The 18,075-nt window shown below is 26.2% G+C and overlaps 2 protein-coding genes across 2 annotated transcripts; one reads left to right on the forward strand and one right to left on the reverse strand.

The window, feature by feature from the left end:
- Positions 1 to 9,792: 9,792 nt before the first annotated feature.
- LOC130675095 (sugar transporter SWEET1) lies at positions 9,793 to 14,405 on the reverse strand. The gene is made up of 5 exons (XM_057480588.1): positions 14,319 to 14,405; positions 13,888 to 13,989; positions 13,737 to 13,814; positions 13,367 to 13,649; positions 9,793 to 10,182 (listed from the first exon to the last, which is right to left on the reverse strand). Exons 2-5 carry the CDS (start codon positions 13,962 to 13,964, stop codon positions 9,967 to 9,969), a joined length of 654 nt encoding a protein of 217 aa, XP_057336571.1. The 5' UTR covers positions 13,965 to 13,989; positions 14,319 to 14,405; the 3' UTR covers positions 9,793 to 9,966.
- LOC130675094 (mitochondrial coenzyme A diphosphatase NUDT8) lies at positions 14,228 to 17,112 on the forward strand. Its single transcript, XM_057480587.1, has 2 exons — positions 14,228 to 14,367; positions 16,400 to 17,112. The coding sequence occupies exons 1-2, from the start codon at positions 14,320 to 14,322 to the stop codon at positions 17,060 to 17,062; spliced, it is 711 nt and encodes a 236-aa protein (XP_057336570.1). The 5' UTR covers positions 14,228 to 14,319; the 3' UTR covers positions 17,063 to 17,112.
- Positions 17,113 to 18,075: the final 963 nt, after the last annotated feature.

Below are 18,075 nucleotides of genomic sequence, written 5' to 3' on the forward strand. Positions count from 1 at the left end.
TTACTCTCGCTAGATATTTTTATCAAAGCGACTTGGTTTTTATACACGTAAACGTGATATTTTATTCTTGCTCGGAGACAAGTAAGTCAATACTCAGTTTCATATTTGTATACTTTTTTAAAGTTATACATAATATTATATAAACGCCGTAGCGGTTTACCACATAAAGAGTCATTCAGTCATAGACATCGACCCGTGGTAGTGTTACGTTAATAGTATACAACTTGCCGTAGTCAGTATCTGTCAGCTCTTACTCGAGCCGCTTCAACTGACTACTCTTTCATACTAGTACGAGCCGGCGTCTAAAAAGATTGTAGTTGCGCACTAACTGTCAGCCGCGTGAGCGAGGGCAGATACAACGGTAGCTCCCTGTATCTAAATTACCTGCTCGTACTTAATTATTTTTTCAATATAAAATTATTTATTTAAATACACACAGTATTATTATTATTATTAATTTTTTGTTTTTTTTTTTTAATTAAGTAAATAAATAATTTTTTTGTTTTAATTATTTGACATTTTTAATTAAAAAGTCAACTACTTCTCAAATAAATTCTAATCATATTTATCAATATGTATTATATTTTATATATGTTTTATTAATATATAATCATTTTTACTATATTCACTTGAAAATAAAAAAATTAAAATTAAGTTTATCTTTAATTTTTCCATACTTATATTATGTACTCTTATATTATCAAAAATTATTAAACTATAGTAGACTATATTAAATTGTTTTTTTAGTTTTTACAGCTAAATGTCTGAAAACGAATTAAAAATTATATGACTTTCTAAAAAGTCATTTTCAACTTTTATATTAATTTTTTATTCATATATGTAATTATAATAAGTAAATAATTTTAATTTTACTTATGTTAAACATTGCTTCAATTAATAAAAAATTTTAATAGAATCGCATTAAAATATATAGTGTTTTTATTATAACTCAACTATTGATTTCTTTTTTTTCAAAACAGTCATAGCGTTAATTAATTTTTTTTTTATTTCTTTGTTTCAATCTTTGAATGTTTTTCTATTTTTTTATTTATTTTTTTTATTTAACGATATGTATCAACTAAAAACATAAAATGACTTCAAATTCTTCTATTTAGTCTTTTTTATAAATTGAAATTCTTAACTAGTTTAAAATTAAAGTTAATCGATTCTGAGTAATTAATATGTATCCATAGAAAAAAACATCTTTAGATTCATTTCAATAACATTTTTTGTTTATTAGCTTTTATTTCTGTTGTCTTAATCTTTTAAATGATCAGTCGATTCATTTTTATAAAATTTCAGGTTCAATAAAACGACTTTTTTTTTTTTTTTTTTTTAATAGTGGCTCTATCCAATTTTTTTTTTTTTTTTTTCGCGAAACAATTAAAAAGAATTTACATTAATTATTTGGATGAATGTATTTAGACAAAAAAAAATTGTTTAATTGATATTGCTACACATACAATAGCTTAATAATTAATGAATTTGTTTTCTAACCATAATAATATAAATATACGAACGATTTATGTTATTATAATGATTCATTATAAATATTTATAAAAACTGAATTTTTGTTCAATAATTATTAATAGTAAACTTAAAAATAAATTATGAAAATCAAAAAAATTTCGTATTTATAAATCATAAATACAAAAAAAGTTCTCATAAGTCAAATCTATTAAATCAATATTTATAAAGATATATGAACTTTAACTAAATAAAATTCAAAATTTTAGCTAAATGTCAAGATTAACGGTTTTATAATTAAAAACTATGACATAAACGATGTTTTTTCGAACGTAATCCATCTGTTAGGTCCCAAAAAAATTGAAAATTCGACTGAGATTCTTTAAACCTGTGTTTTAATCATTCAATTTTTGAAAAGAATCGCAAATAAGGTTGGTACTTAAGAACAATTTCGATGAATAATTACGGGCATTTTATATTTTATGTAAATATACATTAATTGATACTTACCATAAGTTACTAACTGAATATATTGTATAGCATTGAACATTGACATTTATCTAAAATTTTGAATTTTACTTAGTTAAAGTTCATATATCTTTTTAAATATTGATTTAATAGATTTGACTTATGAGAACTTTTTTTGTAGGAGACTGAATTTCCTACAAAAAATGTCATGTACTTTTTTTCCCAAAAGTCAACCGTTTACAAGTTAACAACAAAAAAAACAAAAAAGGCCATTCGGCAGCCGAAATGGAAGTAGATTTTTCATTAATTAATTTTTTTCACTGTTCAAATAAAAGTTGATAATGAAATAAAATTTTTTTTGACATTTTCTTGAAAATTCTCGAGATGATAAAACAAAAAAATCAAAAAATTATAAGTATAATGCCAAAAATTGAAGCTAACTAAATGAGCTTCAGAAGAATTTTTGATGATAATGCACTATATGTTTTGATTTGACGTTATTTAAAGATACCTATGCATATATTCAAACTATCGGACCAATGGTATTCCGGACCCTATTCGAAAAATTATGATAGATTATGGTTTTAATGCTCGAAAATTCTAGCATAAGGACAAAGGCGATAATTTGCTTTCAATAAAATCTACTAATAAAATATTCTAAGATTAAAATTTGATTGTGATATATCACAGTGTCATGCTTGAAATTAGTACTAATATTTGAAATAAAAAGCCTATTACAATATCAAACGACGAGTAGATATGGAAAATATTATCATCATAACTAATGTTAATCTTGTTATTGATATATCATATCATTTATACACTGTCGGTAAAACAAAATTGTATATACCCATTGAATTGAGATGTTTGGATTTTATAAGTGTCACACTGCGATAATATGAATTTAAGTAGCTCCATGAATTTACTAAGAAGTAGGAGAACTAATGCAATAGCAAAATTTCATTAAATGAATGGTAAAATAAGTAATTTCAGTAATCCAGGCATATGTATAGGCATGAAAATTAAAGCTTATTTGAAGAGCTTTCAGATGAATTTAATATAAAGTCGATAAGTTATCACATTCAAAAGATATTGAAGGAAGAATAAGTAATAATATGAATTTTTGACATTTTGAAAATTTTGAAATGCTATAACTTCTAAACAAATCGACCGATTGAGCTCATTTTCAAACTCGAACATGGTAGTCACGCACAAAATACGTATACTAAGTTTTAAGGTGATCGGTTCGAAATTGTGGCTATAATCAAAGTGAAAACCTGCATAAAATTAGCTTTTATAATATTTTGTAAATGTTCAAAACCATTTATCTATTATAAAAAATGGTCCAATCAATGAGCTGTATAGTCAAAATTGTAGGCAATCGAACGAACTTTTACATAGAACAAACGAAAATAAGCTATCTCTTTCCGTTTAGAAGTTACATCCAGTTAAAGCGGCAAACAAATTTTTTTTGAAAATTTTACAAAATTTCAATTGACCATAACTTCTAAACTTATTGGCCGAATCAGCTCATCTTCGAACTCATCCAAGGTAATCGTCCATAGAATAAGTTTACTCAGTTTCATTAAGATCGGTGTAGAATTGCGGACGCTATCGTTGGAGAACGGCGCGTTATATTGTATATATATATATATATATGTATATATATATATATATATATAAATACATATATAAACTTTTGAAGTGAATGTATTTCCTGACTCAGCTCGCCGAGCTGAGTTTAGGGGTAGCAAAATTTTTCGAAAATTCCATCATGAGGACAAATACAATAGTTAGATTTTTATGAAATCTACTAAAAACCACTAATTTCGTAGGAAATTAGACTTTCAAGGCTTCCACGAGAGCTGTAGTTGAAGGTACTGCTAAGCACATACAGGCTTTTTCAAAGAACATATTGTCGAGCTCTTGAAATTGATCAGGACCACTTATTTAAGAGCTTGAAATTAAAATGGAAATAACTAGAAAACGATGCAGAATTTGAAAAAACTTTACTGATGATAATTTTTAGAGAATAAAATTGTCAACAAAAACAATCTTATAACATTTTTGTGATAAGTCTGATAGTTTCGCCGGTAAAGTGAAAAGATCTCCAACTTTACTTTCAGCTTCAATAACATTTGAACAGATGGATTTATCGAAAAATGATAAGAGACCTTTTTTGTAGAGCGTTCAATTTCCTAGAAAAATATGTATTAGTCTATTCGATCGATTGATTTGTTTAATGAGTTAACAATACTTAAAGCTAATAAATAAATTTTTACCGTGTTATTTAAATGGGAAAATCGATTTTTTCAATGAGCTAGATCTGTAATCGGCATAGAATTTTTTTTCTTGCGCGAAATTATTTTTTTTCATGTTGAACTATGATTTTTTCCACATGCACTTAAAAAAAAAATTGTCGTAACGATATGACGCACCCTAATATATATATATATTAGGGTGCTTCATTTTAGAGTAACATTTTTTTTTTATCAAGTCACACCTGAAAATCTTGTAGTCGGTGGAAAAACAAAAATTTTGAGCCGCATGGCAGCTCTTAATTCCGATTTTAACCCGTTGCTAATCCATTTTTTATTTTTTCCATTTAAATAACATTGAAAAATAATTTTTTATAACTTTTTCCTTCCGCTCACCGTATTAAAAATTTTTTTTTGCATTTTGACATATGGGCTTTTGTAGAAGACTAAATTTGCTACAAAAAAAGTCCTTTCAGTCGAGTCCGTAACTCGATTAGATTTCTACACAAATCGCTTCTTAGATCAAAATTTCGTCAAAATAACACTAAATCCCATCTAGCCCCCAAATTATTGATGATAGATAAAAAAAGTAAGTAACAATTTTGTAGGAAATTTTAATAGTATCCTTCCACTCGTTTGAATCTCGCGCTGCGTTCATCGACAGAACCGTAGTTAGTATTGTTGACGTGAGGAAATAGTCTCCAAAAGTAAGGTTAGAAAAATGTAAATAATTTCATACATTGCTATGTAATTGCAATATTACTTAACTATATTCACAATGAAACCAAATGTTGTTCTTACTTTGAATTTAAGTCCTTTGATATTTATTATTTCATAAATTAAAAATAAAAAATAAAATAATTTTCAATTCCCGCTTAGGTGAAATGTTTTCTCTTATAATACGGCCCTGACACATTTGCTTCGCGCTCTTTTCAATTCTATCCGGCTCCGCCAGACCGAAGAGTGGGGTTTCAAGGTCAGACTCTAAAGGGTTAATTATTTTCATCGCAAAAATATTTTTCTTGCAAAAATAACTCAAATTCATGAAATTACTATTTAAGTACAATTTCTAGTAAACACATTTTTACAATATCATTGATTATTGCACATAAAGAGCTCTAAACAATTTTAATAACGGCTAATTAAATATCGCTTTAAAAGTACTTTAAAATTTTTAATTTCAATTATCATTGGAGATAATTATAATTAAAAAATTAAAATCATCATCAAAGAAAATAACAATTTAGACTTCGAATTTTAATTATCACTATAGCCATAACTTAAATTCCAATTGTGAATTATATTTATGTCTCTATTCCACCAAAATTACTGTTAGTGATAATTTTATTTCATAATTCAAATAAAAAGTGTCTCTAAAAATGATTGAAATTCGAAGTCTCTAAATTAATATTATCTCTGAAGATAATTCTAATTTGCAAATTTCACTGTAGCATTGATATTTATTGTAAAAGCATTATATTTTTACTGCGATAAATACTGCAAAGTTGTCGATTTCATACGAAAATTGAAGTATTTTTAAAGTAGTATTGATGACAAGGGTATACTTTTGCATGAAAATAAAATTCACAAGAAAAATTCAATTTTTCCCACTGAAATCAATAAAAAAATAATAAAAATTGTTTAAATTAATATTATCGACATAAAATTTATTATGTGAAAAAAAAAAAATACTGAAAATGGAGATGCAATTATTTAGAAATTCAAAATATTTTTTACGTTACATAGATAAAAAAAAATATCTTCTTTATCAAAATAATTTTTTGTTTATTAATTGATCATAAAGCATAAAAAATGACACTAAATAATACGTTTTCTATTTAATTTGACTATTTTTGACTTTTGAGTTTTACATGCAAAATTATCTCTACCGCGGTAATTCAAATTCATTATAATAAATTTAAATGAAAAAAAGGTCAAGAATTTAAAAGAGTTAGATAAAAAAGAAAATTAGTTTAGTTTCTTAGTACTAAAATTTTAATAAATACTACAGAAAAAATCATATAATAAATCATTATAATTAAAAATCAATTTGTTCTCTTGGGAATAAGAAATTAAAACAACCTCGATTTTCAAATAGATTTATATTATTATTGTCTATAGAAAATGATAATTATTTAAAATTATTTGTAACAAACGAAAAAATCTGTGAATCTTCTATATTTTATGAAATCTTTTATTAAATGTTTGTTTATTTTAATTTCACATAAAATACTTCAGCTTATAAAAAGTGATATGGCGTAACATAGAAGTTCAACTTCAAGATTATTTTCATGCTAGGGAAAAAAAAAATAAAAATTCAAATTTGAGTTCAGAAAATTTTTCTCTCTGGACAAGTTAAAAGTAAACACTAATGAGATACGTGAGTGACGTCAATAATGCTTCGGGCAAAATTTTCGTATCTACAATAGAGCTGAGTCAGGTTAAAATATATCTAACGTCACTCTTCGGTGCTCAGGTACAAATTTAACAGTAGAATTGTTTGCAGAAAACATTCGTCCTTTCAACATGGATTAACGTAATGACACTCATATACAATTGTACAGTAGTATAATATATATATTTCTACGACGCGCATTTTCATAAGTATTATGAATAATACTAAGCTTTGTATAAATTCTTCTATAACATAGAATCGTCAATAATGGCTTTAACTGATTTAAATTTTAGAAAATCTAGACAATCATTGAATCATCTCCTTAAAACCTTACATCCTATAATTACGACGATGGACATTAAATAGTATAATAGGCGGAAAAAAATAATTATCCCAAAAGTATGAACTGTAATTATTGTCATTAGATAGCTGAAGTGAGGGAAGGGGGAAAAAACTGAAGAATGAAAGTGGTGGGGATTCTATGTTAAATTTGAAGATACCATAGACCATCGCTTAGAATAATTTCTGATCTTGAGACTATCAGTGGTTCAGTTACTCTCGTCTTAAGACTACAAGATTATAATCAACGTTTACCAATAATTGAACATTTTATTATTATAAAGTGAACAGTGACTTTAATAGTTCAGTGTCCAAGTTTATTCCCTTTGAAGTTAATTTAATTAAAAATCGACAATTCGTAATTTTATTAAAATCATCACAATGAACATCTCACAACTTCCTGGTGCTAATTTTTACACACCCTTACAGTTAGCGGTTAAGCAAAATAGCAAATACATTGTTGAGCTTCTAATTAAAAGGGGCGTTGATGTGAATATTGTGGTGCCTGAGGACAGTTTTACTTGTGTCGATACACCATTACATATTGCTATTGACAAAGGTAATGTAGAAATGGTTGAGCTGCTTTTAAAAAATAATGCCGACCCTAATATTGATATTCAACTTTATAAAAAACCACTTATGGTTGCTACCAGCAAAGAAAACTTAAAAATAATGAAGCTTCTCATTGCGTATGGTGCAAATATTAACGATTTATCTGGAAGTAAATTTATGAAAGAATCTTGTCTTCATATTGCCGTCCAAGACCAAAACTTGAAAGCAGTTGAATTATTATTGAATGATATTACAATTGATGTAAATGTAACGTCTTCGAATGGAAATTCAGTGCTTCATGACGGAGTTCAAGGAGTCTGCAGTATTACTATCATGAAACATCTTCTTGATGCTGGTGTTGACATTAATTTAAAAAACCGTATCGGTAGAACAGCATTTGATTCATTATATTTAAATCCACCTGAAGTTATAGAGACATTGAAAGAGCATATTGTAAAGCTTAGTGCGGCCTCTTTTTATGTGAGTGAAAAAAATTTAGCACTAATAGTGAACAGCGAAAAATTTAGTCAAGTGCGTAATAAGTGTATCAAAGAAATTGAAAATATGAAAAAAAAAAAGATTGGTAGTAGTAATTTAACATATTATGATTTATTGGGTAAATGTGAACATAAATTGGCTGTTGGTTTAAAACGTGTTCCTAATAATATTATTTTGGATTTGGATATTCCATCGATTTTCCCACTGTACGGTGGAATGATAACTTACCGTTTGAGGAAAGTGTTGGGGCGAAAAAATCTTTTAATTGATGTCACTGATGTAGTATATGATGTTTTTAATGACATTCAACTACCAAGCACTTTTACAAGTATGACTTTTAAATATCTTACTAATGAAGACTTAAAGAAATTAGTCGTTTAGGATAACTGATTATAAAATCATTAAAAAGAAATATATTTATGAGTGTTTTGTTAATAAGGATAATTAATAAATTTGTAGTCTATTATTAGTAGTAGTGTGAAATTATAATTACTTATTTATGAAAATTTTTATCTTCAATTCACAGTGCAAAATATTCCTTGCGTCAAGAAATCCTTTTTTCTCTGTATATAAATATTTAATTTTTTATTTGCTATTATTTTGATTCAACTAGTTTAAGGTAAAAAAAAAGTTAATTCATTGTAAAATAATTTTTAAAAAAATTCGTTGTTGTATTTTGGTTTTAAATATCAATTTTTGATTTGTAAAGAGTTTTCAATAGATTTTTGACTAAATAGTTGTAATTTAAAATTGTAATTATTGATTTAATTTATTTATTTTTATTCCATAAATGTATAGTATGTAGATAAAAAATAAATTATTGTATTTTTTATATTTTTCTGTAATTGTAACAAATTATTTATATTTTTATTTATTTATAATTTTCAAACCTATTATTTATTTAATTATTTAATGATACGCTTTTCTGCGGTTGTTTTACTCAGTATCATAATGCATGACTGGGAAAGAATGGTCGTGTATGGGCATTAGAGTGGTCCGTTTGGAACGATCATTTTCTTTTTCACTTCCACTTCAAAATGTTGTTGTAAACGTTAAACAAAAAAAAAAAATAAAAATCCCTGTACGTTTCAGTCCTTAATTTTAATTTCAATTATTTTACATCTTGAAGTTTTTCCATTTAAAATACATAGCAAAGTTCGAATTTTTTTTAAATTCTCTATACCTATATAACGTTTGAACGGATGAACCGATTTGGCTTTTTGAGGTAGCGTTTGAAGCGGCTCATTAATTCCAAAAATTTTTTTAGAAATTGAGCGTAATCGGTAGAGTACGTTTGGAGATATTTCAAAAATAAAAATTTTTCAAAACTGTTTTTCTTGGATAACTTACAATGTACTTGATGGATTAATTCCAAAATCTAATCAGCTTTAAAACTTTATAAGCCACGTCGAATGCCACCTCAACCATAAAAATCGGTTCATTCGATCTTGAGAAACCGTTGTCGAAAGAATTGCAAAAAAGTATTTTTTTTTTTTTAACAAAACCGGTTCATTATTTCTAAAGATATTGCGAATATAAATTTAAAAAAAAAACAACGATTTAATTCATTGTTTTTTTTTTATTGTTTATTACTTGAATTTTCGCAATGGAATGTGCGACATCACTGTTGTTGAGCTTGAAGAGCTCAAAAAAATTCTAACAATAATGTGCTCGAGCTTCTTGAGCTCGAAAACAGCGGGAAGTTTCGGGGCTAGCCCGCAGGGTCAGGCGGTTTTTGAATTTTTACTTCTATTCTTTAGCATAAAAAAGTTATTGAGTATTTAATTTTTTATGATAGATAAAATATATTTATTTATAATATACATTTTTTAAAAAGTCTCTTATTCGTTTATACAATTAAAAAAAAAACTGAGGTACCTACAGTCAATTGTTAAAAATATATATGTATATGTATATATATAAATTACGGTAAGTCTATTTGAAGGTTACGGTACTTGTCAATAATTAGTTTATATTTAAAATAGATCTTTAAATAATACGTATATCACCAACTTTTTTACTCGGATAAATAACGAACAGTGATAACTGAAATGCTGATAAAATACAACCGAGAAAATTTGGCATTTGAATAAAAGGATCGTCCTTTAAGCATCCGTATGCAAACCATTGGCATGATACTACTAGAGATGATATTATCACAGGAAACGGTAGACTATCAGCACTTTTATGTTTTATTACATGAGCCTGGAACATAAAATTTCAAATATTATTATTATTATTATAAATCATAAATTTATTTTTTATGAATACAAATTATTAAAAATTTACGAAAAAAAAAAATTGTAAGCTTTACGTAGTAATATTTCGAAAATTACATAAAATAAACGACAATTGGAAAGAAAATTCCATTTTACATAAATTTAGTTTTTTTTTTTAATGTATATCATTTTTATAAACTTAAAAAAACTGTGTTTTTAATAATCAATCCTCAAATTTTTTCATAAGAATTAAAATTGCAGAAAATTAAATTTCCTAATTATTTTCTTAATGTCTAATTATTTTTAAAAAATAAAAAATAGTATATTGTACAACTAGTGCGGTAAGTTGTCGATTGCCCACGAGAGCGAAGTTGAGCGCACGAACGAAGTGAGTAAAGTGAAAAAAAAAAAAACTTGTCGCACTCAAATGTACTTGTCGCACGTAGATAATCGTTTAACGCACACAAATGTCGTGGAAACAGTTGAATGGGCAAACAGCTATTTTGCGAACAAAAGAGCGTGCACTAAGATAGCAATTATATTGCATGAATGATAAAAAAAAAATTAATGATTCAAATATTTTAAATTTGACTACCTTATATTTTAAATCATATCTTCAAATCTTCATACATATTTCAAATAACTGTATGCTGTATATGGTTATTAGAAAGCAAATTTGATTTCCTACAATTTTAGTATCTTTATAAGAACCCCTGATTTTGATTTGCAAAAATTGGTTCTGTAACAAATTAACCGCGACAGTTCAACCAAACGATAGTTCAACCGAACAACAATTCAACGAGCGATATTTCAATCGCAAGACAAATTAACCGTGGAATCAACATAAACCATCGCTTATTCCAAACTTTATAAACTATAATCTATACGCATATGTATTTTAATTTCAAAATAAATATTAAATAATACGATATGGTTTTTTTTTCTTCCATTGATTAGAAAATTGATTTAAGACAATATTTTTTTACTCATTGAATGCAAAGGATCATCTTAAAAAGAATTACTGAGATCAGAAACAAGCCAGGAATCGAACCCGGATTTTTACGATAACATCTTCGAATTCATCCTCTAAAACAGTGATATGTTAAACAAATACCAATTAAAAATTGCTAGAAGAAATTCTTTTTCTTCCTTCTGTTGTTACGTTTGCGAAATAATGAAACTTCTTATTTTCATCGAGGGCTTTGGCTCTGGACCCCCTTGAGGTGTCCTTTTTACACGAAAAAAGTTAACAGGGGAATTGAAAGATATTGAAAGACATAATACGATCAAATGGTAAGGCAGAGTATGAAGTCCCACCTGAAATCGATAGTCAGTTGAAAACCTAATTTTATGAGTCTATTTTTTTCCGATTACCTAATAAATTTTAGTATGAAAAATTGTTTATAATAAATTTAGTGGTAAGAGTTTTTTGAATATGAAAAATCGGTAAAAGTGTCGTCGGTTGAATTATTATCAGGCTGAACTGACATCCGGTTGAAATATCGCTGGTTACAATGTCGCGGTTTAACTGTTCACGATTCAATAGTCGCGGCACTAATTTTGATAGTCCAAAAATTATAACCGCTTGAACAATTGAATTTTAAATAAGCTTTTTAAGACTTTTAAATAAGTTATCTAAGACTTGATTTAAAAAATTATTTCATCTTTAAAAGCGATCACTTTTCTTTTAATTGTAAATCAAGCCAAAGTTGTAGGCAATTAAATTTTTTTTTCCAATCACTACTTCAACTGCTTATACTTATATTAAATAATAAAAAATATTACCATACATAATTAAATTATAAAAAATAAAAAACTAATCAAATTTTTGATCTATAAATTATGAAGTCCGCGAAAAAATAATTATGCTATAAAATAATTGAATTAATTTAATTCTCAGGTAACATTTTTTTGGCCATAACTTCCAACCGCAAAATCATCAAAGTCAAAATACCACTTTTTTAAGCCTCACTGATTTTGTTTCTCAAAATTTCTCATTTATATTTTGACTATTAAATATTTTTTCATTGGAAATTTTAGCTGACGCGACTGAAGTTTTGAGAATTTTTACTTATTCTCGTAAATTATTAATTAAATCAATTGAGGATTAATTAATTACAGTGAAACCTGGATAAGTGAGACTCGAAAGGACCAAAATTTTTTTTTCTCACTTATCGAGGTTTCTCAGTTATAGAGCAACAGTCAGACAGGCAAGATCAGTATAATAAATGAAAGTGAAATATTTGTGATTGATGTATATAGAGTTAAATAATAATACTCTATTTAATGACATTAAAATTACGTTATTTTGGTTTGTTTCAAACAACTTTTCCGTCAATAAATTTTCTATAGCGAATAATTTGTCCAATTTTGTTTTATCACCGATAGCTAAATTTTCGAAATATTTGTATAAAGTTTCCAAAGTTATTTCTGCTTCACGTTTTGTCACTTTCTTTTGAAATATTATTTATTTGTTTAATTTATTTGTAAATAAATACGTAACGAGTACCTAATACACATTGATGTACGCATACAAAAGAAATGTGTTGTCTTTATAATAAAATGAATAGCTTCAACTATGAAAGTAAATAATGAATAGGTTAAAAAAAAAATATCAGTTAGAGAGGTTCCTCAGTATCATTTAAAGAAGTTTTTCGTTGCGGAAGTGTCCCCTTATTAAAAAAAAGAATTTGATAGAATTAAAAAAATTTATATCTTCATGAATGCTATCCAATCCTGAAAATATGATTCAGAAAGATTCAATATGATTCAAATTTTTTAATTCTGTTAAATACTATTTAATTCTAAAGATGTTTTAGGATTAAAAAGTATTCAGTAAAAACAGAAATTTAAAATACTAGTTGAATCCTTTTATATCCTAAAAAGATAATGAAATGAAAACATTATTTCAGGATTAAAAAGTATTCAATAGAATCAGAAATTTTAAATGCTAGTTTAATTCTGTCATATCCTACTACTCCTTTCGATCATTTTAATATGATGAATAGTGAATTTTGAAAAAGGATTTACAGTATTCAGCAGAATTTGAAAGTATTAACATTTTAACTCTTTTTAATTTTATAACATTCCTTTTTTTAATCAGGGCCGGGACCTGACAAAAAGTCTTAATTATCCGGGTCTCACTTATCCAGGTTTCCCTGTATACGTACCAGCATAGTCAGAGGAGACGCAAAAAATAAAATAGTGAACCCACAGCTCAAAAAACCAATTTGTCTTGTCGCCAATTGTTTGTTTTCTTCAACAATACTCCATAAATATACTCCAGTAATAAACAAAACTGCTGATAAAAATTGTCTGACGATGGTCGATTTTTTAATACAGTACAATATATAAATAGCGATATATCCCAACTGTAATATAACTCCGAATATGTTAACCATAATCACAAAAATATCTTTTATCATCCATCCGTATCTTAACCAAAAGCTGCATCTATAAAATAAATAATAAATTAAATTATTAATAAATAAATCAATAAATAAACAACGAAATCATAAAAAATTAACTGTAAATACTCACGATACTAAACATGTGATAAATGCAAAACCAGATGTATCACCAGTTGTTCCGTTAATTATATACTTTCTACAGACTAATCTGAAAAGAAAAATTTAAATAATTTAAATGATTAATATTTAATTTATGAATTTTTACAGAATAAATTACTCACGTGCCAGCCAAAAATTGTAATACTGTGCAAATAGATGCTGACGTCGCTAAAAAATCTTTGAACGCTTCCGAAATCATTTCTACATCATATTTATATTTATTTCTGAAAGTACAAATATTATTTTTTTATGTTACTTAGAGTGCCACGATTAAATATTCCACGTCTGAGTGATTAAAATAAACTTTGTTTTTTTATCTGTAAAAGCAAGATAAATAAAAAGCATTATTTAATATTATTATTTTGTATCGTTTGTTAAAATTCACCACTAGGGTCGCTGAATCCATTCGATAAAAAATGTGCTGTGCTAAGTTTCTTCATTTCAATATTTTACAGACTTTTTATTTGATTTATAATAATAATAATAATCAAAATAATATATTGACTAAATATTTACAGTGATATATATTTATTTTTATTTATAAAATTGTTACCATGGCAATTAATAAATGCTCTCTATTTTATTTAACTTATCGACAATTTGTAAGTATGACTTTTTTTTTTACAATAATAATAATAGTAATAGTAAGTAGTTCACGTGACAGGTGATTCAATCGGTAATTTTACTCACTTGGTATTATAGAAAATTTTTTTTACTGCTGGTAACAGAAGATTTTGATGCCGGTAAAAAAGGCGGGAAAAATTCAAAAAATACAAAGAAAAAATATTTTTGATACTGAATTTAGCCGACGTCTAATAATTTTTGGATTTTTTCTAAAAACGATAAATTTGAAAAATAAAAATTTCAAAAAATTGCACCCATAGTTTTTTTAATTTTCTCCATATGCATATTTGTAGATTTTTTTTTTGTAATTATTTGAAAAAAAATTTAAAAAATTATTAATTGTCTGCTAACTTCAGGATCATAAATTTTTTTTTTCGAATACAAATTTTAATTTAAATTGAAATCAAATTACTTAAAGTTATTGATAAGTTCAATCATTCAAAAATATGAAATATAAATATAATTATAAATTAACTTATTTTATATTTCTTTAAATTCCCAAGTGATAAATGTCATAAAAATGAAAATCACAATGTATTTTATTTTGTTTCATTTAAATAACTGTTTGTTTTATCGTTCATAAGTCAATTAGTTGTAAATAATATTAATATTAAAGCTGACAGTTATTTTAAAAACCTAAATTTTAATTGAAAATTTTTTTTTCATGTGTAGTTTCAATAGTATTTGAATACGAGAAATTCCATAGCAAGACTATAGTAAATTCACAATTATTAAAAACTAAATAAGATTTAAAAAAAAGTTAGTAAGGTAAGAGACCCAGTATCCGATCAGGGAACTAGTATCCGATCACTCATGTATTTGTATATCTATAGTTACTGAATTTTACTAAATATAGATATACAAATTCATCGAGAGATCGAGTACTACTATAGTTCCCTGATCGTCTACTACAGGGAACTAGTACTTGATCTATTTATAATGACAATAAAGTTAGCAGACATTTAGCAACATTTTGATTTTTTTTAACAAAAAAATTAATATTAAAAAAAATATTTTGAAAAACTGCACGTATAGTTTATTAAATCATCTACATGTGCATTTTTTTAGAAATATATTTTTTTTATTATTTATCTATTTAAAAAAATTTTTTTTAATTTCAAATGTCTGCTAACTTTACTGTCATCTATTGATAAGGTCTTTTACCTGACTGTATTTTTAAAATTTTTCGAACTAAAATCCAATTTTATATCTTGATTACCCGTCAAAAAAAAGTGTTGACTATTCTAAACTTCAAAATGTGACAAAACAATGAACTTTTTTTGAAAGTTTTTTAAGCTTTTAAAAATTTAAAAGAAAAATCAATGATTGACTTGATACTATTAAAATACGGTCAACCAAAAAGTTATGAAATCATTCAAAATCAAATTTTTCTGGTCGTATGTTACACTGAAAAAAAAATGACAAAACTTATCATTTTTAATGGAGATTCGAACAATGTTTACAAGAGTCCAAAGACGCTCATTTATAGTATTAAGTCAATCGTTTTCATCTTTGTATTTTCAGAAGTTTAACGGTGGGCAGTATTAACTGAATTTTACTTTTCTAACTATGTTTTGAATAATTATGTCACTCGAATGATAAAAATCTTTTGAAAAAGTTTGTATTCAATCTTTTTTCGGAAGCAATAAAAATCGCTATAATAACAATTGATTAATAAATTGAAAGAAAAGTAAAATTCACAAATTTGTTTAGTACGGCCCAGCCTTAAGAAACGTTTAAAAAAGTTCGTCACTGTGTCACGTTTTGGAGTTTATAATAGTCAATGCTTTTTCAACCTTTTTTCAACGATTTTTTTACACGGCACATCAAATATATATTTTTAAATATTCTCGTTATCTGTTCATCAAAGATTATTCTTTAATTATTTTAATTATGTGATAAATCAATACTCATGTGAAATTAATAAACCTTATTAAATTTTCATGACAGTTATTGTTGTATATCGAAAAAATGTTGAATGGTATTGTGAAATAAATTTTTTATTTGCAGACAATAAGTAGACAAATAAATACTCTTAGTAATTTACAAAATAAATTGAGTCCGGATGTGATACTGAGTGAGGAATATAAAAAATCATGTATTGAAAGATTGCAAGTGATGAAACCGTTAAAAATAAAAGATAATGAAAAAAAAGCTGCGGTATTGGTCCCACTTTGCTTATACAAAAATGAATTGGGATTGTTGTATACACTAAGGTCGTTTAAATTGAATACTAATCGAGGACAAGTGTCATTTCCTGGTGGGATACAGGATGACGACGATAAAAGTTATGAAGAAACAGCGATCCGCGAAACGTGGGAGGAATTAAAAATTCCACGGGAAAAAATTGATGTTTGGTCACGAGGTAACTTCGTCGGAAGAAATGATGTTGATGTGATGCCGGTTGTGGGTTTTATTGGAGAAATAGATCCTGGAAAATTGAATATTAATGTTGAGGAAGTAGAGGAAGCTTTTGTTGTAAGTTTGAAGGATTTGTGTGAGCCTAGCAAGTGCCGGTTCACTTATTTTCGGCAAGGATATATTCTGCCAGCATACACGGGAGGTAAACATAGAATTTGGGGACTTACTGCTGTTATTACCCATGTTATTATGAAGACTTTGGTTCCTGATGTTTATGACTTCAAGTTATCGCAACCTGTAAAAATATCTTAGAAATTTGTAAATTTAATTTAAATAGAAATAAATTATTTTTAAATTTTCAACTTTTGTTTATAGATAATTAATAATTATTTTGCTTCAGACGGGATTAAAACCTTTTTCGATTTATTTTATCGGGAGAGATAAATATTGATAGTTACTTTTAGATCTAAAGATGGCGCCAGTGATTCTGTTTATGATGAGAATTTTCATTTTCGAAGAAATTGCTATTTTTTAAATAATGAAAACCTCCCTCTAAGGTAAAGTCAAGAGAATAAAAAATAACTGATTCAAAAAATTACTGCCAGATATTAAATTTTATAAAATTTTATTATCAACGCTTAAAACGACACTATTATCTGTCTTAAATCTGATAAATTTTAATATATGCATAGGTGTCTTTAAATAACGTCAAATCAAAACATATATTGCATTATCATCAAAAATTCTTCTGAAGCTCATTTAGTTAGCTTCAATTTTTGGCATTATACTTATAATTTTTTGATTTTTTTTGTTTTATCATCTTGCGAATTTTTAAGAAAATGTCAAAAAAAATTTAATTTCGTTATTAACTTTTATTTGAAAGGTGAAAATAGTCAAATAATGAGAAATCTACTTCCATTTCGGCTGCCGAATGGCCTTTTTTTATTATTGTAGTCGCACTCTGTAATTTTTTCTTCTTTAAAATTTCAACCCCGAAAATAAGAGAAAACTGATTAAATTTTTTAAAGTTCCTAAAAAAGTATTAGCAGTAATTGAAAAAAAAAAAAAAAAACAAACAAAAAAATTCATTGAAGGCCATACACCTTTCGAAAGGTAGGAAAGTTTTTTAAATTTTTTTACTTCTGATTTTTTTATAATTGTTTAGAAACTATTAGTGATTTAAAAGAATGAACTAAAGATCTAAAAACTAGAAACTTCAAGTTTCAGTTTGCATTCTTTTCTTTTTTCGTGCAGCAGTAGCCTTTTGAAAATCACCTATAAATTAGGACTTTTTTAATATCCTCTTTCATTTTGATGACCAGTAG

The sequence above is a fragment of the Microplitis mediator genome, chromosome 9, assembly GCF_029852145.1.
Source record: "Microplitis mediator isolate UGA2020A chromosome 9, iyMicMedi2.1, whole genome shotgun sequence".
Taxonomy (NCBI): Eukaryota; Metazoa; Arthropoda; class Insecta; order Hymenoptera; family Braconidae; genus Microplitis; species Microplitis mediator.

Coding starts and splice junctions, on each gene's coding strand:
- LOC130675095 (XM_057480588.1), bottom strand. CDS start 13,964: ATGATTTCGGAAGCGTTCAAAGATTTTTTAGCGACGTCAGCATCTATT. Junction 13,815..13,887: donor TTACAATTTTTGGCTGGCAC/GTGAGTAATTTA, acceptor TTTTCTTTTCAG/ATTAGTCTGTAGAAAGTATA. Junction 10,183..13,366: donor CGTCTCCTCTGACTATGCTG/GTACGTATACAG, acceptor TTTATGTTCCAG/GCTCATGTAATAAAACATAA.
- LOC130675094 (XM_057480587.1), top strand. CDS start 14,320: ATGGCAATTAATAAATGCTCTCTATTTTATTTAACTTATCGACAATTT. Junction 14,368..16,399: donor ATTTAACTTATCGACAATTT/GTAAGTATGACT, acceptor TTTTATTTGCAG/ACAATAAGTAGACAAATAAA.